This window comes from Amblyomma americanum, chromosome 1 (assembly GCF_052857255.1).
Source record: "Amblyomma americanum isolate KBUSLIRL-KWMA chromosome 1, ASM5285725v1, whole genome shotgun sequence".
NCBI lineage: Eukaryota > Metazoa > Arthropoda > Arachnida > Ixodida > Ixodidae > Amblyomma > Amblyomma americanum.
Window position 1 is genome coordinate 486,170,301 of NC_135497.1, and position 24,068 is coordinate 486,194,368.

At 48.4% G+C, this 24,068-nt stretch overlaps 1 protein-coding gene across 1 annotated transcript; it reads left to right on the forward strand.

The window, feature by feature from the left end:
* Window positions 1–4,875: 4,875 nt before the first annotated feature.
* On the forward strand, window positions 4,876–16,186 carry LOC144105115 (uncharacterized). Its single transcript, XM_077638297.1, has 3 exons — window positions 4,876–4,985; window positions 11,569–11,797; window positions 13,546–16,186. Exons 2-3 carry the CDS (start codon window positions 11,574–11,576, stop codon window positions 13,808–13,810), a joined length of 489 nt encoding a protein of 162 aa, XP_077494423.1. The 5' UTR covers window positions 4,876–4,985; window positions 11,569–11,573; the 3' UTR covers window positions 13,811–16,186.
* Window positions 16,187–24,068: the final 7,882 nt, after the last annotated feature.

Sequence of the window (24,068 nt, forward strand, 5' to 3'; positions counted from 1 at the left end):
TAGTGAAAGGTTGAAAAATTGAATAACGGCTCATATTTTCTTCTTGGGCCAACAAGAACAGAGCTTTTCAGAAAACAAAGAAAAGGGCTTGTTTAAGCGTTGATGTAGAGTTTTGGTAGGCGCTTATTCCAGCACTCAATTTGAGAAGGCCGCTTCAGCGTCCTGGAATTTGTTAAGAAAGGTCGTTATTCCAATGGAAGGAATTATAAACTGCTAGTGCATCGGTCTCAGAGGCTTCCTTGAGGGTCATCACCGTGGCCCCAAGCACACATCCATATCCACCGAAGCCTGGCGTCGAACTTGACGGCGCGCTTGAGCAGTCTAGCGCGACGTTTTCGTGGTCACGGAAGACGCCGTCAAAGACGACACGCGCCACTACTCGGGCCCGGACGTGGGCTGGGACTCCTGTCGGGCGGTAGCCACAAGGGCTGCGCTGTGGCGGAAGCAGTTGTCTGCGGCTCGTCGGCAACACCACCTAGACTTTTTAAGGCCTCTCCACGTTTGCGTGACGTCACCGCACTGCGACGGCCCAGTAGGTTCGGCTTCCGCGCTCGCACGCATTTCGCGCATTTCAAAGTGCTGATTATGTCTCTCAAAAAGAAAATTACTTTTTTTTAAATCGTGTTTTGCTTGCCCACACCCTAACCGAATGTTTTTTTTGTTCTTATTTCTTTGAAAGTATAAGCAGTTACATTTTAGCAGACTTTTACTGACTTTATATCAAAGCGCGCATATGTGAAGATACGTTCGTAATATTTTTTTATTGAAAATGAACAACGCAGAGGACTTTCACAAGTCGTATTTTATTTTCAGATGAGAATCACGGTCAGTAGGAGTAGGAGGTAAGGAAACTGTTAAAGCACTGAATCATAAAATGCAGTAAGTGAAGGCAACAACAGAAAAGCTGTAAACAGAAAGCAAACAAAGAAAATATGCAGAATATATAATAATACAACGCAAAAACTGGTTTCGAAAATAAAAAAAACTAACAAAACAGTCACAAGCACACAGAGTAGTCAATTCTTCAATGTCTTCAATTTTATCTCTTTTTCTTTTGCAGCCTTTTCAACTATAAGTTGATCATTTTTTCTTTTACAAAGGTTATTTAGAAGCGTGTTTGCTGCTGCACTTTGGACATAGTGCATTACCAACTGTGGAGTGTGCCCATTCTCACATACACCAAGTCAATGCCGTCGTTTAACACATCATGTGTGAGTGCCAAGAGAGCCTCCTTTGATTTCGTAGTGCATGAAACTGTGTCGCATGCTGTTCGCTTCTCAGTTTGTCAAGAACTATCTCAGCAGTAAAGCCTGGGATACATGGAGCGTTTTTTGGGCGATTTTCGATCGACGGCGCGCATTTGACGCCCGGTCTCGAAAAAACCGCCCTCCGCCGCCGATCTGGCCCCGCCAGATATTGACGCGCGGCGTCCGGAGAGACCGGAAGCGGCAGCCGGAGCAAGCCAATAGCAGCGCAGAAAGCCCGCTCTTCCTGTTTGGCCGCCTCCGCCGCCGCCGCCGCCAACATGGCCGCCATGGCCGACGAGCTCTGCTGTTTATTGCACGAAAATGTTGTTATCGTGAAAATAAACGCTTCACGAGACATGAAATGTCACTTTTTTTGAGAACAGGACCGAATCTTGGATCGAAATGCCCGCTTTTCCTCCCTGAAGCGAAGGTGCCGAAGAAAACCGCAGCCGATGGTAGCCACGGCTGAGCGGGCATCGAAAGTTACGCGACCGCATGCATTAGAGGGCGCAAAACCTTGTAGATATCTATGCACGCGTGCTGCAATCAGTACAGTGGTGTCTAAATGAACAATTTCGTTATTCTGAATAAGGAGTCAGCGTCGCTGCTCTCAAAGAGGTCCCCGCTCAATGGTATTTGCCACTCGTTGATCATATTGCTTTCGCGCTGAGAGATACGCGGCGGCGGGCTGCCGCTTTTCGCTCCATGTATCTCCGGCCGGGCGTCGCGCCGCCGCGACGTTTTCTGCGCGCGAACATCGTCGGAAAAACGTCGCATGTATCCCGGGCTTAAGAACAGCATTTACTATGGCAGGCTGTGGAAATTTGAGACTACCACGAGTCATGGCCTTGACTAACTCCCACCTTCTACTTCAATTTCATCTTCTAGCATTAAATTTTTCTTTGCAAGTCATGCATGACAGCTTTTTGAACGCAGCGTGGGCACAATAGCCAGCAACGTAAGTGGTTGCCGGAGATTTGGCGCCTTCGCATAATCGTCGTCCGTTACCTCAATGTCAAACACTTCAAGTACTGCATCGTTTACTGCCACCGCATCTGTTGCAGCCTCAAACTCTGGGAGCTCCAGAATGTTCTGCAGACGAAGCTTCCGCTCTGACTCATAGACTTGTCTTATGGAAATGTGGTATTGCGCACCGGAGAGTTGGCGGTATTTGCCAAACCTCTCTTCCAAGCAATCAGTCTGAAACTTTCCTAAAAGTACATACTCGAAGTTCATTTCATCTAGGCGATACCTAGTCACCTTTACCAAGGTGTCTGTCGTGAGTCCGAGCGCACTGTGAGTCTCTCTTGTAAGTATGCCTGTGTCAAATTTGAGAGACTGCCACAGATCTAGCCACTCCACTATACTTAACAGAAACTGGATCTGTGGACTTGACGCTGATGTAATCGGTGACTGCAGCTCATCACGAAGTCGAGTACCCTTGTTGCATGTCTTTACATTTACAATGTTCCACCACTTTGTTATTGTTTCAAGGAACTGTGCAGTACCAGACACATGATCTAGCTCAAGTCTGGGCCCACATGCTCGCAGAGCTGCTGCCGTAGACGGGCTGAAAATCCTTAGCGCAAGCTTGACATTCTGTCACTCAATATTCGATGGGTCCAGAGATTTAGACGAAAGTGTTGGTGCTGATTTAATCAGCTGACCCTGTTCTTTCGAGTGAAGTTCTCGAAGTGTTTTAAATGAAGCGGTAAGTATAGGTGGCTTTATATTAGGTCATGTGGGGCTAGGAAAGAACTGCATGTTCCAGCATTTCGCTGATTGATCCAGTTATTCCTGACGCATTTAATTAAGTGTACAGGATCAATCAGAAAAAAGAGAGGACGTTTAGAGTCTGTAGGGTGTGGATACACACTCTGAAGTTTGCAGGGGGCCCCAAAAAGTGACATTGTTTTCCGGTTGATTGAGTAATTGTCAGCTATGACTGCGATTATACGCAACCCAACATGCTCTAGCTGAGTAATGATGCTATGCAGAATAGTGTGAAGCTGCTGTGCGTTGATGCGCTCTACTGGCAGTATGTGCACAACATTCTTCTGACGCGAAAGCAAGCTTTGCATCATAAAAACATGGGCTGTTTTTGCTGCATTAGGGCTATTTGTAGCCGCACCAACAATTACTCCTCCCTTATAATCAAAACACGGCTGCAGGTGAATTTCGTCCATCATAAGAACAACAATTTTTTCATGCTCCGTCATTGCTGCGACAAGCTTCTTTGCATACGATAGGAAAGAAGTGCCTTGCTGTTCAGCTGCCGGGCTTACGCTGTAGGAGTTACATATACGACGTATTGCAGATTGATGGGGTAACCTAAGGTTTCCGGAACTGTGAAGGAACCTATAAGCATGCGGAGAAACTGTAAATAAAATGCTTGAGAATACCAGCAACTCTGCAGAATACCGGGATGACCTGCTATGCTTGACAAGAAGAGAAACGCGACAAGAAGAGAAACGCGAAGTTGGTTATGAACAAACAAGAAGGATACAGTTTGGCAAGTTGGTAAGGCAATTGTTTCGCATATCATCACAGTGCGCCATAACAATAAATACATCGGCAGATTCCTATTTGGGACGTTTTTAACTGTCTGTTTTATTTTTTTGTACAGCCCACTCCATTGGTTTTCTACGACAGTGTTAAGTACTCTGTGCGAGCGCAGCACGAACTTTAAAAGCGTGATTTTGTCACGCACCAGAAGACTAGACCATTCCCATGAATATGTTCATAAGTGTGAACTTTCTCGGATGAAGGCTTAAGTTACCAAGGACAATGTACTTTATGTGTACCCCAAAGTGCGCGAACGAGCTATGTGCAGAAATGCACGAGTGCTTTCACTCCACTCTGCGCCGGTGAGAATTTCATTCGTATCCGCATTTCATTTCACACGCAGAGCCCAGCAAACGATAGGGAAGACGCTTAAATCGCATTCAATATATGTAAACTGAAGCGACGGCCCAAGTATGCTCCTGCCCATAAAAGCCCCTTCAAGTCATGTCACAGCCTCTGTAGCTTAACGAATAAAATCTTGTTTGTAAACTAGTTAAAGTGTTACTTACAGAATCTCAGGCTATGATTATTCCCTGTTGATTTCCGTTATTTTGCTGCCACGTGAAGAAACGCAAGGAAGGTACAGATTCCTGGGGCCAGCAGAGTTTAAGCTCTCACTTATATATCATTGGAATGACATCTATTCGAGGGCATGATGTGAAGAAATAAACCAAGGACAAATGACATTGCACCACCCTGTAGCCTCGGCATGTCTGTCTCTGCCCGTGGAACCGACCCACGACGGGTTTAACCCCCCCATCACGTTCGCTGGCACACTTCATAGCGTAAACTTGGGCAATAGTATCTGTGTCATGGCCGTGGCGAGCTCTTCCACCCGGGCAGGGATGGCTCACGTGATGTGTGTGCGCGATGGGGCTTCCTGGCTGACAGCGGCCCCCGCCGAGGTTATCGCAGCCGCTCTCCTTGTGGCGAAAACTTAGGCCCAAAGGAACGCGGCGTCGGCGGCGCGTATTTATTTGCCGATCGAGGCCAGTGAACTTGGAAAGGAAAAACGCAGACGTGAAAGGGGCGCTCATTCTTTCCCCGTTATGGCGGCATCCCGAAACCAGAACGTGGGCCCACACGCCGCACGGCCAATGGAGGTTAGTATATAAGGCGGCGCGCGGCATTGGCCCAGACCTAGATCGCCCCTCGGAGCAGACGCAGCAGCCGGTGAGTGGTGCGTGCGGACGGCCGCCTTTCGGGAGCGCGCGATTTAGCGGCGTCAGTGCATTTTGTCGGGTGTGCGCCCCCCCCCCCCCCCCCCTTCCCCCGTAGGCCGATCCCCACTGCGGTTCCGCTCCTGCGCGAGTTTGCAATGTGCGCGGACGTGGTGAGGCTTCGAGTGTGGACGCGTTGGCTACTAACGCGCATACCCTTATAGGCGGATTTCACTGCATCAGTGGGCTGTTTTCCGAAGCAGCCCTTCGGAAGAGACTAAGAAAGAATCCCAGGATGCCTCTCGTCTTAACTGCAATGGGTGCCGTAGTGACGCGCTGCAAGGGCTTGAGCAAGATTTTACAACTGTCACGCGGGCTCTCAGCCTGTCTGCCAGGATTCTGCGTCAACTGCACAGCATGTCTTTACGCAGCTAATGAAAAGGTAGCTTAAACCGCCTGTGTTAGGGATGTTTTGGATCAATGGGTGTCTTATATTTCGATAAAAATGCAGTGCGCACCGGAATAGACGTAAAGAAGGCTGAGCTGCCCCGGTTGATTTCATTTATCGGGAGCAGCAATAAGTCGAATGTGTGAACAGACGGCGAAACAGTTTCTGAACGAGGGCGGCGTAAAAAAGCCTTTTATGAACAAGATGCGCTAAAGTCGCATCATCGAGTGTTTCGGAGTTGAGTGGAATAACTGAGTTAAGGGTACAAGAAAAATCTGCATATGTAGGCAAGGTCGGTAACAGTAGCCGGTGTTGCTGCTTAGTGTATCGGGGCACATGCACGGCCAGCCAAAAGCGAACGGCCCTGCACTCGCTCCACGAAGGTCAATGCTACCAACTATGGATTGAATCTCCGTTCCCCGTAAGCGTGACCGCGAACGCGCCGCTTATCCGCGCAGGTGCGCGTATAAGCGGCATTCGTCTTCCTTGTCGCATTAATTTACTTCTTGTTGCCAAAAAAAGCGGCTGCATCCTTCTTTTTCACTTCGTGCACCAGCACAAAAGTTGTTTTAGCAAGGCTCCCCGTCGTTTCTTGTCCTTGGCGCAGGAGTGACTGCACCTCGGCGCTGTGCAACACATCGCATATCTCGAACAGTAGCGTCAGGACGCAGATTGGCTGCGATTGTTAATATTTACGCCGCAGAGTTTACAAGGGCTTAAAATCAATTGTTTTATTGACTAGTTTATAGTTTGCTCGGGCACTGTTTTGTTTTTTAGGGGGCGTGTACTAGTGAGAATGCAGAATGATACTATCACTATCATCGCTTGCCACGTTAGTATTGTTGATGTTACTTACACTCACGGCGGTCACTTTTGCGCGCGGACTTCATGCTGCAGCTTCTAATCTTACTTTTGACACAGATCTCTCGTGTAGGCCCGCAGCGTTGAGTAATCGTGTGCACTGGCTGTTTTCTCGTTTACGGGATTTTGCGGGGATCGAAGGGCTGACATTAATTGCTTGTTGAATTTCTATATTAATAATTGCTTCTGTAATCATTAAACATACCAAATACATATGAAGCCCTATCAAAAATTCGCTTCCTTCTCGCCAGAACAGCGGCAGACAACGCCTATCGGAGCTGGCATCGCAGGTTCGGTCAGACAAGGACGCAAGATGCCCATATCCTAGACCGCAAGAGTAGGTCTGTGAAACCGCAACCAAACGTTGCTGCTTCCTTTCAGAAAAGGATGATTAACTGTTATGAGCTCACGTATATTCTGAAGGTGAACTTGGTAAGCGGTTCGAATGAAATGCCATCGCTTTCAACGGTGGGGGCTATCACATCTTCAAAGCCATTGCTTTGCAAATTCTTGATATTTCGTGCGGCCTCGCCGGAGAGAAGTTGAAGAGTGAGGGTCAGCTTTGGAACGGTTACAGCACACGAAAGTAGTAATAAGTCTCCGGCAGCCATTATTCTTTCATTCCATGGACTGCAAGAGGAAAGCCTCTCAGCAAATAGGAAATGGCAGCTTTGCATGATACTATTATGCAAAAGATAGTGAGCGAAACGCGAGAAGAACGCAAAATGAGTCGACAATGTCCAGGAAAATTATGTAGATGGGATCTTCGCTCTGCAGCCATTGGATATGTGGCATGGTTAGGATCACGTGAACGTAATCCTTTTTCCTTTTTATAAAGGCGTCAGTAGCCGATGTTTGCGTCATCTGCTTGGCCTTCGCACTCTCTTCAACGCCTTATACGAGTAGTTGGGTTGACATCGCGGAAGTTTCGTGCCGGGCGGGCGTAATAGCGAGGCGTCATCCCAGCCGCCCAAGGCAATGGCGGGCCGTAAATAGCACCAGGAGAGGCCAGTGCACCGGCGCACGTCTTGACCTCGATTTCGCTGACCCGTGCGAGACATGTAGAAGGGAGGAGGAGCTGGTTTAGTTGGCGAGGTGTACTATGGTTGACTGGCGTCCGACCTCTTCGCCGCTGGAAACGGGTCACGCGCGACCCGAGTGTCCGATGATGGCCCAGCGCGGCGGCTTGTCTTCCACCGCGGCCGGTCTGACAGCGAACCCGATCGGTCTCCGAGACACCGTTGTGGTGGCGAGGGGGACAGTGGGGGAGGGAGGCCGAAGACCTCGGGCAATGATCTTGGAGGCCGCTTACATGCGCATAACCTACCGCTCGGACAGGGGAGAGTGAGAGACGCAGTTGGCCCTTTCCCTGCAAACCTGCCCCCGCTTCAAAGCTGATTGAGCAGTGCTGTGAACGCCAGCTTACGAGCCGTTACAAGAGGCGCTGCACTTCCAAAGCTGTTTGAGCAGTCTCGCTGAATGCTCATTTTAAAACTTATCTAAGAGGACGCAGTAGCCTTTTCTACGGTGCCAGAGTTGTGTATTTGTTGTAGTCATTTTTTTTACGGGGCGCGCAAGTTTTGCGCCGGGTGCGTAACAGATACGACGGTCACGTGAAGCAGGTCAATTGAACTGGATCGCCCGATGTTATCCACACACTTCGGGGAGCTTGTCGGGAGCGAAAAGCCGCTCTGGCGTCTCATCAGGCCGCGAGCGTTTTGAGCGCTGACCGCGATTACGACGGGGCCACGGAAGACCGAAGTGGTCGCTCCGATAGCAGCCGCCGTAGCATGAAACGATGATAGCTTAACCGATGTAACGCTGCCCAGTTTTTTGAGCATTTTTTTGCTCCTCTTCGCAGACTTACTCCAAAGCAACTATCGATTGGGTAATTCAGACTATTGATTTACGTAATAATAAAAAAGAAAGTCCGGAGTGTCTCCTTGTCGTTCGAGTAATGATCCGAAAATAAGGCCTGTAAGGAACGGTAGGGAATAGCCGGCACTGGCAAGTCGTCACAACCTACCTTTGCCCCCGAAGGCAGACATCAGCGACTCGAAAGCACATCGGGAAGGACTGATATTTCGATAATTATGACACGGTGTCAGCGCGAAGCCACCGCGGTATTTATTACGGGTCCAGCTGCTAACTAAACAAGCTTACTGGCGAACCGATGCGACCTTCGTGACCTCTTGCAGGAAGTCAGCCGTGCACACGTGCCCCAGTCACTTGAGCACAGCGAGACTAGAAAGGAAGTCCGCATTCGATACGTCGAAGAGGAAGCTACTGTAGGCGGCAGTCAGTCGGGGGCACCACTTGGACCGAGGTCCCTGACCGGCCTTCGCCCAACGTGGATGTCTGCCGACTGCGTACCGTGTAAGCTTGAGCACGTAGGATATCTGTCCTTGACCTTGGTCGTAAAGCAGGATTTCATAACTTAAGCTGACGCTACGAAGAGCGAGTTAGGATGGAAAGCGTGATGACAATTGTTACTGCGAGAGTTTTACTGTTCTTAACAGGTGGCTCATATTTTCTCGCTAAATAAAGCGGAAAATAAGGCTGCGGACTCACCGGATGCTAGGGCCGCCTCATTTAAGGTGTATTTCGGAGCCACGTGCGGATGAGCAACACTTTTGCGGCCTCTCCTCCGGAAGTAGAGGACATGTTTGGAAGCTTCACCCTTTGAACAACAACAGCAAAAAATTAGACGTGTCCGCACCAAAAGGAGATTTCTCCCAGGTGGCCGGAATTTTCGGTCGTCCTCTGCTACGGTGACTCCTCCTGTCATTCATTCCTTCGTCAATTCCCTCAGTATGACCATCGAGCGAGGCAGTCCCTGCGCCTTTTCCGTTCCCGACAGGACTTTAGCGTTTTCTTCCGTATTTCCTTGAAGGCCCAAAAAAGCATTCTCAGTGCCCATGATCATGCGCTTATAGTGAGGTAATAGTGACTGGTTGATACAAACAGCAAAAACATTGCTGCTAGCTCCTGTAAAGAAAACGTTTTCGCCGATGTGCATAAATAGTGCTATTTAGCTTTTTCACTTAACTTCTCGGCCACCGCTTTGTTCGAACGCCCCTACTAGTTGATCCGACGAGTGTGTTGCTCTGTGGTGAGGTAAATATCTGCACCCTAGTCCAGGCAGAGATGACGGCACCCCTTGGGCTGAACACCCTGCAGGGTTTCACTTTCTGCGCATGGCAAGCGGGGTAGGGGCAGGGGCGGGGGTACGCTGCAAGGTGTATAGAAGCGGTTCAAGAAGGCGGCCATCAGAGGCGCCAAGGCTGAAAATCCTAAAAAAAAATGTACCCGATGCAGTACAGAGATACCTGCCCCTGGTGCGGGGCCACACCCACACTCTACCACATCACATGGGAATGTAAACGCAACCAAACATTCCACCAACACAATAACCCGAGTGCGGAGCAATGGGAGAGTCGGCTCACCAGCTGCGAGCTCACGGCCCAAAGGGCTTTAGTGCAGCACGCAAGTGAGGTAGCTAGGCTCAGTGGAGCCCTGGAATAGGGGCCCAACCTTGCTTAAGAAGAGGCCTCAAGTCGCCAGCGCAGTGAAGACGACGGAGGCCTCGAGACGCCAAGCCCTTGAAAGCACCAGATAAAGTTTTTCTCTCTGTCTCTCTCAATAATCACTTAACATTTTGCAGCATTATTTTGCACATTCTCAGTTGGTCATTCCCATCTCTCATGTCTGAAAACACGAGCTTCGGCCAAGGTAGAATGCACATGATCACCTATAGGCTATAGATAAGCGCTAATCACAAGAGCCATTATTAGTGCCTACACTGCCCGGTTTAGGAAGCAGGTTTTTATTGATCACTTATTTCCCTTTTTGCTTTTATTGTGCTTGTTCTTTTGCTCTGTGCAGTAGGAAGCTGTAAAGAAGCAGGTCGAGTGCCATTCACAGGCACTTTTTGTTACCTAGGCTTCAAATAACCTCTTGAGCCCCTGGTGTCGTCTACAAGAGGCTGCGCACAGGCGGCCTAACGCAAATTTTTATTACCTTGAAATAAAACTACCTTCAAGTAATTAGAGGCGACAGTCACAGCTTGAGATCAGTGAGCTAACTGTTTGCATTGTCCTTTAACTCGACACTTGAGAGACATTGTTTAATGTTTAATTAGTTCATTGCACAATGACATCTGCACTGATCATGTGCGGGATGTTTTCCTCGCATTATTGCATGTCAAATTCGTTACGCATTTCCATGTTAACGATGACAGTGGTGCGCACTCGAAGAACAGCCTGTCTCGCGCGGGTGCCTTTATTCTGCTACGGCTACAGTGGTGCGCTATAACTTGTCAGATATGTGTAAGAGTATCAGATGAGGGGCGAGAGCAGAGCTAGCGGTGATCGTAACATTCACAGTGTTACGCAACGCGGCGGGGGTTACCACTGATCTTTGCGCTGTTGAGCGCGAAGTTATGGGTATATACAGGAAATCGCCCAAGCTTCGCTAAATATAAACCAGTGCCCTGTTTGGCGGCAACAACAGAGAAGCGAGATGTTCCTTTTGGTTTGGTCACCTAATGAAATGCAAATGCGAGACTTGTCGGCAGAGGGAAAAATCGCCGATATTTAAAGCTTATTCCGCTGCTACCTGCTGGGCCCGAAAGACGCTGGGGAGCCTGAGATCCTTCAACGCGCATTGGATTGGTCACATTTCTTATAATGATTTTGTGGACGAGGCTTTAATTATTTGTATTTGAGCTCGTCTCGGGATTTGAACCGAAAAGGCTAAATATAAAGCGGAAATTCTTTCTTTTATCGCAGGATTAGCCTTATAATTGGTTTTGGGGGGGGGGGGGAGGAAATGGCGCAGTATCTGTCTCCTATATCGTTGGACACCTGAACCGCGCCGTAAGGGAAGGGTAAAGGAGGGAGTGAAAGAAGAAAGGAAGAGAGAGGTGCCGTAGTGGAGGGCTCCGGAATAATTTCGACCACCTGGGGATCTTTAACATGCACTGACATCGCACAGCACACGGGCGCCTTAGCGTTTTTCCTCCATAAAAACGCAGCCGCCGCGGTCGGGTTCGAACCCGGGAACTCCGGATTAGTAGTCGAGCGCCCTAACCACTGAGCCACCGCGGCGGGGCGCAGGATTAGCTGCTCATTTATATTTCGGTTTTACTTCGGCTGGGGCAACAGGGCTCGGATTACTGATGGAGTATCGTGCTCCCCACATTCTGTTACTGCGCGACGCAGTGGGTTGAGACGCGGGTGCCTGCAGGCCAACTCTGAACTCACGACACGCCCTTGTTCACTCGCAGTTACCATGAAAACGATGCACCTCTTCCTGGCGACCGTGGCGTGCGCTCTCCTGCTGGCGTTACCGACGCAGCAGCAGGGACTCCTGGGGCTGATGGCCACGGCGGCCATCATGAGGAGGTTCCGCGGTGGCAACCAGAATGAGAACAGCGGCGGCCAGTCCGGGGGCCAAACGCCTCTGGCCTCGCATCCGGAGCCTTCCATCTACGGCCTTCCATCGCAGGCTGTCCCGTGAGTGTGGTTGCCGTACTACAAGGAGGGGCTACAAGTAGTCCTGCATGCTAACAGCACTGCAGAGGCCCATCAGAACGGTGCACCTAGGACGGCCCAATGGCCTTTGTTCGCACTTAGCTTAGGATACGTGAACCTTGCACAACAACGATGAGGTTGGAGACAACCTCGAGGTGAACGTGTCCGACTGAGTGACATCTTTTATATTGCTTTAGCTGAAAAGCCAGGGATGCCTGCGGCACACAGCTAGATCAGCGTTGAATGCAGCTTGCAGCAGACATTCGCGGCAATGGGCCTGCTGTAAGTGGTGTTATCAACAGGTCAACAGCCATTACTGACTTTCAGATATCTATTTGCCCAGTGCTGATTTCGACAAATATTATCAAACTCAGTTACCGTTTCTAGCTGCTGATATAAGGGGACAATTCAAGTAGCGAGCATGCAGTCGATGCGTCGTCTCTAACTTTAGCATACCTACGTGTCCACGTTAACAACGAGTGTATGTTCTTTATCGTAATGTGACCGAATGCCCAAGCGCAGCCAGTCCTTTAAATCCCGGTTAGGGGCAGTGCTCGAGGTTTTTCCCATCACGCTGACGCCTGAACATGATCCCTGTGCACACGTTGCCACACGTTGCAACTAAAATCTTTCTTGAGGATCGGATCAAGGGCAGTTCTTTCAAGCGTTTTCATAATCACTGCACATAATCCCTCCCTTAGCGAATACAACGCGTGGACAGGTGCGCGCGGGGACTATGCCGGCCTCAGCCTGGAGCAATAAGTATGCAGTACTCCACCTAATTTCTGTCTCAAGGTGGCACCGCCATGGTAAGCTTGGTTTTTAGGCAGAGTAGGTAAATGTGTGCTTACGCCAAAAATATATCTATACCATTCCTTAGTCCTTGAGTCAGGGAATAAATTTTTCCTATTCGGAGTTTCGCAATATATTCGCCTCGAGAAATGCAACAGTAAATCAGATTAGACACGTTTTTGATTCACAGAGTTTCCGATGAACGCATCCACGGTGCTCACGTACTTTTAGTGCATGTTTTTCTTAGCATTCGTAGCGTTATTTAAATAATTCTGTACAGGTACCTGATTTTCAAGTTAAGCTTGGATGGCCTATTGTCGACGACTGCTTTTGCCTTTCGTTCAAACACTCGTCACCGCTCAGGAAGAAAAGGGTATCTGAAGGGATGCGCACCTGAAGAATAATCATTGATTTTGTGAACTACCGTCAAGTATTCCACCCTTTGAACCACACTACAGGTAGCCCGAATGCAGAGAGCGCCTCTCAATCACACGTAGCGACGAGGAGGAACCATCACTTGAAGCTGTCCGTTCCCATTCCAGTCATTGTGGTGTCTTTCTTGTTTTAGCAAGGAATTATTATTGAACAGAGCGGCAGTGGCACGTTGTTTCAGTGATTTCTTGTTCTAGGGGTATTAATCGTCAAGGACGCAAACTCATTCCCCTCTTTCGTTTTTCTTTTTTTTTGCGGATGCGAGGTACGCCAAGCCAATAAAGGCCACCTGCGTAGTATGGCTAGCAGTTCCTAAGCTGTAAAATGCATTCGACACTGACAGCAACTGCCGCCTGTTGCTACGAGCAGCCGCAGGCTTTTTGCAGACTTAGCGAGCTGGGTGCAAACGGACTTACAATTTGCACGAAACTGCGCCCTGTTTTGTAATCGCAATAAGTATTAGTAGCGTCACTCATTAAAGCTCGACTTCCTGTTTACGCTCGCAGCTTCTACGCGGGCGGTTACCCCGGCGCCTACGGAGGACCCATGGCCGGCGGTCTGCCTGCTGGCGGCTTCGGCGGAGGCTTCCCCGGGGGAAGCGCCGCCTTCGCTCCGGGCGCGAATCCCAGCACCTACACTGCCAGCTTCGGGGGCCTCAACTTCAACACGGGAGGCTTCGGCGGCGCACCGCAGGCCTCCACGTCATCTGCCTTCGCGCCCGGAGGCTTCGGCGGCCTGCCCGCTGCAGGAGGCGTGCCATACGGGGGCTAGAACTTCCACTAGCTTCACCTCTCTGTGCTCCTGTGATTTCGTGCGGCGCTGCACAGGTTAAGGCGCCGCGTCCCGTTTTAGTCCGGACAGTGGCCGAGTATTGATACCTGGGTGCCGTCTACCGGCACCCTCTTAAGAGCGCATTCATTCCTCGTCGATGCAACAAGGGCGTCAAACCAAATATGGACTTCCAATGCGCAAGTTGATCGCACCGGCGGTTTCCTATCATTTTCTTCCAGTGCTAAAGTAGAAGCGCCGAGACAAGTGACAAAAGACTACCGCAATCACGCTAGTGCGACGTTACACAGACAGTTTTTTACCGCAAGTCCTATACTTGCAATTTCCAACTTTGCGTGGCAAGGCTTCGTGGAAGAGCGAGCTTGGCATCTTCTACACCGCTGGAAACATTTGATACTCATTGCTGTTTTAATTGTTTCAACATTGATTACCCCAGCCGACCTTCATGATTACACCCGAAGTGCATGCATGGACGTTTGTCCCTTCGACAGGCGCCTTAGTCAAGAGGCGAAAAGAAGTGCGAGTTTTCAGAAACTCCTCGAAGCGAGGTACTGAACGCACCTATTGAATTTATGAGTGTTGTCAGCACCGCACGAAATAACCGGCGGCACGGAGCTCACTATTACAGCCTTCCCTCTCTCTCTCAACCCAGCGGCGCCCTTCCTTTGGGTAGAGTGCCGCGCTTCTCACCAGGGCTTTCCCACGTTATAAATACGCCGCTTGAAGGGCGCCAGAAAACGCTCGCGCGGTGCCCACGTCCCGTCGATGGTGTTGGCACTCAGAGCGGTCCCAGCTACCGTGTCGCTCACATAGGGCATCAGACACCTCAGGGGACGTCCGATCAGCATGCAGGCTGTGACTAGCAATGCTTTAACCCCGCTACCAGACTACAGAGCCTGGTCGCCGTAGTACGGTAGCATTGATCTTTCACTGCGCGCTGGCCACAGCAGAGGCTGAGACGCCTGGCGAACCATGTCGGTGAACTGCAATCTGCTTCTGAGGGAGCATACGGCGCAGCTTACAAAAATGACACTCGTGGCATGTCTTCCCTGCCACAACTTGAGTATTTCCAGCAGTTTCTTCCAATAATGGATAAATTATTATACTTTGTATTCCATTTCGCGCTTCAGGCAGCGAAGAACTGCGCTAACACGCCTACAACTGTCAAGAGTTTTTGTTTTGATTGCAACCGAAACGGCCCGAACCTGGGGAGCGCTTGCTGGCTGGCCAGATCGTTACTTCGAGAACACTGCAACGTACTTTATCGACCGCAATTTTCTTCAGAGTATGGCAGCCTCAGCCTTCTGCTGTGGCCGATGCGCGGCCTTCCTCATAACGTAGCTGCAGCTAGACTTCAGCGCACCATGCCTTCTCACAAGCAGCCTTGGAAGCGCGCGAAAAAGCGGGCTTCAGGGCCGTGGTCACCTGTGACTTACTCAACGGCGGCGGTCCGTAGGCCGCTCACCTCACTTTTATGGCCAGAAAGGGTGCCTTTTAGGTCAAACCCAACCGCATTCACGAAACCGGCGTGACGTCAGCAGCATTGCGGCAACACGATTGCGCAGGGAGCTTGTGTGGGCTGGGGCTCCAGCGACTGTCTAAACGTTGCTTCGTGACCCGGAGCAAGTCAAAACGGACAGCGAGCACTCGTTCGTGGGGCGGCGTATTCCTCGGCGAAACGTGAACCTCTCCGGATAACCACGAAACTGGAGGCAAGCACGGGATTTGTTTCTCTCTCGCTGAAATCTCAGCTCTTTTTTTGGCGCACTGCGGTTTCCGGAGAGAACGCGACGGCGGCGAGGGCCGCACCGTTCCTTATTCGAATGCGGACAACCGCGCAACGTCAAAGTCGGCGCTCCTGTCTTTCTAGCGCTGTGTTCAGGGAGCGGTCGCAGATGTCGTGCACAAAAGCGTTTCTCGAAATCTCGTAGCGCTTACGCCAGCTGTGACTCGTGCCTGAACGTAGCACCACTCACTGTCCGCTCTAATGAGACAAGTTATGAAACGGGAAGCTCTAAGAGGGAATGACAACGCAGCCAGAAAGGCCTAGCCTCACAGGCCGCCGGACATAACTTCCTGCGCTGCTGTAGCGAAGGGTGCACCGATCGGGCAGGCAGGTCGCCCTCGGCAGTTCTCCCAGCTTGACTACCCGTAGAGAACCTCGCTCAGGAAATAATTCAAATCACCTCTAGTCTGACACGCTGACACCACATTGACTGTCCAACTGATCTGCGATCTCCAGCCCCACTACGCGCGAGAGTTTCGTGTTCTTTTGTAAATAGCTTCTCTTTCTTGACGCGGGTTCCCTCCCAACGTTGTACCAACAGTGCCGAAAATAAACGAAAATGACTATAAAAACTGCGGCGATTGCTCTATTCATTGGCTGCGCATGGTTCGCTGCTCATTTGCGTTTTCCGGTGCGAACTGTTGCCGCAAGGTAGGCTGCAAGCAGGTTTCGACAAGATACTCAGTGGCAAACTCTCCACAGTACATATTCTGTGGTGGTAATTGCCAGCATAGGAAAATTCAGGACAACCACTTCAAATGTTTGTTTTTCAGCAAAGAACGACATCTTGACTTTTCTCAGTCTGCTGAGGGTTGTTCTGGAGCAATAGACAAATTCTTTACTGCGAACATTGCAGCCGAGAAAGCAATATTTTTTTCTCATCTCTCCATTCAAACGTGTATTTCTGTGATCAGCGATAAAACCAGGGATCCGCGAAAACAAATACAAAAAGAATTGACTTCCCAGCCATTTTAGAAAAAGGAGCAGGATATTGATACATGAGGCTAACTTTTCGGCATTTGTAGTTTGTAAAAGGTCGGCATTCTGTAAAAGAAGTGAATCATTAGAGCTCATTATTCCGTGATAGTTAAATTTGAGAGTAGGGTCAGGTTCCCTTTAAGGGAATCCAGAAACTAGAGGCTGCACGCATGTTCTGTGAACGACTGCTGTGCATAGAGGGTTCTGGAATAAAGTAACAAAGGCATATTTTTTTCTTAAAACACGAACAAATTAATCGCGCGTGTACAATGAGTGTTGAACTAGATGAGTTTTTTTTTCATGATTACCCTCAGAGCAGGCGATAAAAAGGTAGATGCAGAAACTAGCTACTTGTTTTCTTTCATTCTACGTCTTCCCTACCCGCTTTGCAGGACGGTTTATTCCGAAGGCAACAGAGTGTGGGTGCGCTATAGTTAATGATGAAGGGTGGAAGAGTAAAAAAAATTATTTCATTACTTTATCTGCTTCAGGGTTTTGAACGTCCAAAGCGAGCGTTAGCGAGACAATAATAAAAGCATCATGAGCGATGGCTATCGAATACAACTATCTCTGGGTGGCATATCACTGAAGATAGCAGCCTCCGTGATGCCTGCGTTGATACTCTGCATGCGGTTTCCTTCAGTCGTAATCTCAGGAATAAAAGAGCGGAAAAAAATTATTATGGCGAATTCCACTAGTGGATCCGGAGCAAGACGCTCGAATCGCAAAAGAGCACCCCAAACCGCCTCGGAACACAGCGACCGTTGTCGACCAGCGGAGCATATGTAGAGCAGTGTGTATGGATTGTAGCACTACAATGACCTATGTTCTACTGTAACTGAATATGTGCATAGATGGTGACTTCTGGAGTGGACTGTGGTGTGGACAGTGTGGATTGATTGTATGCATAGATGGTGACTGTGGGAGAGAGTGTGTGCTATTTCAAGAGAGTGTGCGCATAGCGTGGTAGATGCGACAGGCTTTAGGACATTTTTAATATAGAAGGGACGCTACGATGGAGCAACTGCCGGCAGATAAAGCAAGGCTAACCCCACCTGTAGCATTGAACACCTTAAATCAACTCACTCAACTCGCGGCAGCGGAAGTACTGGTTCCGGAACTTGAAGTCTGGCAATTCTGGCGCCAGAATATGCGTAAGCAGACGTCGAGAGGCAGGCACTTCTTTCGCGATGGAACCTATCAGTCGCATTGTTCATGTTACGCCTGAGGTGCACCGCATTTTGGTGACCCTCGTAGGCATTGAGGAGCACAGTTATGCTGTAGGTAAGTTCATAAATTAATATATATCGCATGTCCGCAGAGTGCTTACGGGGCAATATGCAACGAGGAAATCACCCTTCGCAGGGGCTTCTGCGAAATGTTCCTCGAAAAATGCTTCCAAGTGGTACTTTTCGTTGCCGCTGCTGCTGTCCGAGTGCGCAGACCCGGATTCCGACGAGCTCTCGTCAGACAACGTCAGGGCTATTGCTGTTCCATACGATGTCATAATTGAGAGTTCTAACCGCTATGATGCGGGTGTCGAAGACGACATACGCGCGCAAAACGCGCGTGCGCGAAACAGCGCTCAGTGCACATGCTAAAAATAACCAAAAATTACAAGTGTTTCGGAAGTGACGACATCGCCTACTACAAGTGCCGGTGAGATCCGCCGCTGGTCGGCGGATCAACCTAGTGCGCTCCGTATGGAACGGAGTTGCTCCAAACGACCAGCGGAATTCGCGCGGTTGGTCCAGGTCGGCCAGTGGAGCTCGAATTCGCCGTTGGGGAACAAGAAAAGCTGCTCCAGCATGACCAGTGCAAATCGCCATTAGATCAAAGCTTACCACCTTAAAGTAATAACCAGCGAACGCTTATTGGCATTACTTGCCAAGAGGTCTAAAGTGGCATGCCCATTATTGCCTTTCACAGGCGACTGCCCGGTTGGTCTTCTCACAGGCCAATTCTGACGTCTATGCGCTCATATGCATACTCGGCGATGTTCAGTTTCCGGTCATCGGTTGGATTGCATTCCCCTCAGGCATTACATAGTCTTTACATAGGGGGAGTGGTAAATAGACAAAAACACAGAAAACACAGTTCGCTACAAGAATGTTAAATAGCATCTGAATATACATTGTTAGCTAGTGCTACGCGGAACTGCTCATAATTTACAATGCAGAAAGTTCTGCGGGAAGGTGGTTCCAGACACGTGAGGTTCGCGGCAGGAATGACTGCGAAAAGCATTTCGTGTTGCATGACACAATTCCGACTTTGTGATACATGAATAGGCTGGGGGATGAGGTGATCACGTAAAGCGGAATGATGATATAGCTTTTGGAACAGGGCGATACGAAACACATTTATACGCGATGTCAGTGTTCGGAGGCAGATATTTGACTTTAAAGCAGTTATGCTCGCTGTGCGATTGTGGTTAGCAAGGGTGAAACGCACCGAGTTATTTTGCACCATCTCAAGATCATTAATTAAGTTGTCATGAACAGGGTCTCATAAAGGTGTACTCGAGCTTAGATCGTTTTAGTGCTTTATAAAGCAATAGTTTCAAATTCGAAGGAACATTAAAAAAGATGCGACGTAAGTAGCCTAGCATGCGATTAGCATTTTTAAATATGTTTGCGGCATGAAGAGACCAGTTAAGATTTGATGTAATGTGAACGCCTAGTTTTTTATATGACAAGACTGATTTCACCGAAATGTTATCGATGTAGTAGTGAGGCGGGGCGGAAGTTTTAGCAGATACACGCATGACTTTTTATTTGTTAATATTCAGCTGCATCAACCAATCTTTGCACCAGTTCCCTATTGTGTTGAGGTCTGACTGAAGTAATGTAATGTCGTTAGCGTTGGTTATTTCTCTAAAAGGACGGAATAATCAGCGAATAGGTGCCTACGAGAGTTCACAAGAGTGGGAACATCATTAACGTAAATTAGAAGCAGTACGGGTCCCAGAACTGAACCTTGTGGGACCACGGAAGACACCTCGGTAAAACTGGTGTTAAACCGATAGCAAAAACAAATTGTGAGCGATTAAGGAGAAAACATTAAATCCGTTTCAGTAAGTTACTGCCAATATGCAGTTGTTTTAGTTTGTCAAGTAAAAGTTTCTTAGATACCTTGTCGAAAGCCTTTGAAAAATCTATAAATTTACAGTTGGCTAGTGATGATAGGTCTAGAATACGATGCAATGCATGTGTAAACAATATTAATTGTTTCGCAAGAGTAAAATTTTCGAAAACCATGTTGCGCAGACGTGAAAAAGGAGTTAGAGTCGAGGAAGCTAACAAGGTTGGTGAATATTATATATTCAAGCATTTCGCAACAAGTACTAGTAAGGGATATGGGACGATAGTTACTAGGGGATGCTTCACTGCCGGATTTGTAGACTGGAACAACCTTTCTGATTTTCCACTCAGTAGGTAGAGTTGATTGGTCAAGTGATTGCTGGAAAATTTTGGTTAATATAATGGAAGCATAAGCTAAAATACTTTTTAAGAACTGTGGATAATGCAGTCATAACCTGGAGCGGAATGAACACTGAGTCCACCAATAAGCTATATCGACACCCGGAGTAGCAACAGCTATAGGTGGCATGGAAACATAGTTGAAATGGTGGTGTACCTACACCAGACATGGCTATAAAGCTGTCAGTGAATGTGCGCGTTCGAATTGTGACGCAATTGTCGGAAGTAATGGGGTTGCCTGATGGGTCAGATAAGGCGATGCTATCATCGGTGGAAGGACTAATGACCCGCCAGAATTTTTTCACATTGGTCGTTAACATAGATGGCGGAACATGCGAGTGGAAGTGCACTTTAGCGTCTTTGAGAGCCTGAACATATGTATTGGAAGCCGCCGTATACAAAGCCCATCGCTCACTAGTTGGCGAGAGCTTTGAGATGCAGTAGAGGTGTTTCTTTTTGTTAGATAAACGCTTAATGTTTTTTTGGTACCAGGGAACGTTTGAGTGGGTGGTAACAGTGCGTTGAGGAATGTATTGTTCAGTGAGTTGGGAGACTTTGGCCGTGAACATGCTCCAATTAGTCTTAATATTGCGGTAATCAAGGAAAACAGTTCATTATTTATTACCTGAAATTTTGCTTTGTTGTAGGCTCGTATAATTTTTCTTTCTATTAGTATTCGGATGGGCTATGTTAATGTCAAACTGTATTAGCAATTGGCGCTGATGCCCGGCAGGTATGTATTAGGTGGGGCTATGTCAGAGCAATTTTAATAGCGTTAGCTCTTACTCATCACGTTTCAAGATTTTGTGGGGTCTGCTACCACCCTTGATCACAGCGCCATCAGTGGCAACAACTACTCACCCCGTTTCGAGATTTCGTGAGGTCTCCTACCACCTTGAGATAAAAGCGCTATCTATGGCTGCCACTAGAAAACAGCGCATCTCGCATTGAGACTTGTAGCGCCGTTTACAATAGCATTATAGAAACAAGCACCTGCCGCGTGCTATTGATGACGCCAGGGTCCAATACGGTGGATAGAGTTGGACCTATGAGAGTATGACGTCAGGGGACGAAATGATGGCATAGTTTCGGTTTCCTGAATACAAGAAGGCGGCCATTAAAATTGGCTATGACCTCTCATCTCTTTCCCCCTCCCCCACACCAAAAAAATATCCTAAAACGTTTTGGAAAACTCTCCCGTTACGGGACCGCTATAACTGTATACATTCACTGCTGCTGCGGCTGTAGCTGATAGGCAGAATGAAAAGGAAAGTGCACGGGCCTGACTACTGGCTCAATCCGAACCACGCTCGCTGCCGCGTGCTGAAAGTAGGAGAGTTAAGGGATAGGAGAGCAAAGATAGAAAAGGCGCGCGCTATTATCCCCGGGCCGATCCCGGAGGCTGTGAATACCGGGCCGACCCGTGCCAGAGTGCTTCAAGCCGAGCACTCCGCCATTTTCTAAAAATAAGTTTATCTAGGGGGCAAATACCCGCAGCAGATATTATATCAGGTATTGGATATCCGCTACATATACATTCGACTGACTGACTGACTGATGTTTCTGAGAGGAAGAAGGAAAAGGAAAGAGCAGGGCCTGACTACTGTCTCAAGCCGAGGCACGCTTGCTGCCGCGTGCTGAAAGTAGGAGGGATAAAGGATAGGAAAGCAAAGAGTGAAAGACGCGCCGCGCTAATATGCCCATTCATGGCCGATCCCGGAGGCAGTGCGATACCGGGCCGACCCGTGCTAGAGTGCTTCAAGCCAAGCACACTCCATGTTCCAAAAATAAGTTTAATATCTTAGGTCCAAGGACTCGCTGCAGATATTAAATCATGTATCATGTATGAGCCACCACCACATATAGATTCGTTCCGCTACATATACTCCGACATCAACTGGCACCCATCCGCGGAAAGTTGCATACCGAATTTGGTAAACAAATAAAACCGTATGGTTTGTGGTACAGAAATAAAACCGCAATTAAACAATAGCGAAACATTGTGTCCAAGCAATTACTAATTGAAGCGTTGCCATATCGCACTGCAAGCCGAATTCTAGGCCCACCTTGACCCCCCAAACGAAGCAAATTCCGTTTGGAACCTATCTTGAGGAGGTGCAACTCGACAATGGGTAGACGTGCATCGTAGTATATCTGAAAGTTGGCGTTAGGCGGCGATCGTTCCGCTAGGCGGCGCGTTTGCACGCGTAGCCGAGCATGGTGGCAATCCACCCCATTTCAAAGGGTATTACATTCTGTTTCTCGAGACGAGCGGCGCGTTCTTTTCGCTTTCTTCATCTAGTAAACCAAACGGCTAACGCTCGTTACTTCAACGTCGTCCAGACGGTGGCGGCCTTTTTCAAGATTAAGTCTAGTGTATCACCGCGCTGGGTTTTATTCTAGTTGCTTGTGTGCACAATTGCTCTAGCGAAAATACTGAGCATACATCTAAAAATTCGCGACCATGAGACAAGAACGGGGACATTAAAGGGGAGTCGGTATTCCAGGTTATGTTCGAAAAATTGAAATTGCCAAATAAGAATAGTGGGGATGAAGGAAAGCGTATTGCGATGATAGTAATAGCATCGTAAAGTTCGTCACTAAACGTAGGCGACGAGGAAGGTGGACGGTAGCATACACCTATTACTACTCTCAGGTGATTAAAGTGAGCGTAGACCATACTATTTCTAGGTTAGTCTGGACACGCATATATGATGGCGGGATGTTATTTGAAATAGCGAGAAGCACTCTGCCGTCTCTTCGTGCTCAGATCCCAGCGGAACAACCAAAAACGATGACCACCGAAAAAGATATTAGTGTCGCGAACATGCCCCGTGAGCCAAATTCCTGTTAACGCAATGATTTTAGCGGAACAAGTGTCGATAGCTGATGATAGAGAGTTATACTTGTTAAGAACGCTTCTGATGTTAGTAAAATGAACCGATATTGAAGCTGCGGATGCCTGACCACTAGCCCTTTCGCATGCCTAGGATGTGATATCCCAGCTAGCGGCAGCTAGCGCTTTGTGTATCAATGTTAGTTGCGGTGTTTGTCTTTGAATCGTACATGTAATATTTCTTGTTCATAAGTAGATTGTTGTAGCGCATCTTGTAGGTGGGGGAATCAGGTTGGCTTTTCGCAAAATCGGGAAGCTTTTTACGTGCCAGACGTGTTGCGACTGAATAATCTTCAGTAAGTGTCACCTTGCTTTCTTTCAGGCGGTTGTGTTTGGAGAGGACCAAGTCTTTCGTTTTAAAATTCACAAATTTCGCAATGACCGGATGACACTTGTCAGTACTGAAGGTTCCTAAACGGTGCCGGTGTTCAATAGCATGGGGCGAAAGAGAGTCACAAAGGCAGTCGTTAAGAATAATAGTTAGTTTTTCCTCAGTGTCCTGCCAAGTTTCATCGGCATCATGAATGCAGTAGAAAATTAAGTTGTTACGCCGCGATTTGTCATCAAGCTCGTCCTGCCGAGATTGTAATGACCTGATTTTTGTAGAAAGTTCATCTGTTTAAGATCAAATGCTTGAAATTTCCTCGCCGAGCTCTTCTATTTGTTTACTTTTCTTCCAGCACCTCTAAATGGTTCTGAATGGTAGTGTTTTTTTTCAACGGCTTTCTGTCTGTTTTTGATAACTTTAATATCAGCTGCTAATTACATGTGAGCTTTAGTACTTTGCTGGGAACGAGTGTGAACGTCCTTTTAGAGCTGAAATAAAACTTTCATCTGTTCTGCGGGATTAGAGGGCACAGATTTAATGTCCAGGAGCGAATTCGACCGTTTGGTTGGGGGCCCAGGGTTGCTCTCTACATCACCCGCACGCAACAGCTAAAGGGCATAGAAACAAATTCACAGAGAACCTCGCAGAACACTTTAGGACACGAGAACAGTACTAAGCAGACGATATTACTTTTCGTAGCATATAAAGGAAGGGCAGTGCACACCTGCATAGCAACAGGGAAGCGGTTAAGTGCCAGATTGCAAGTACTGTCG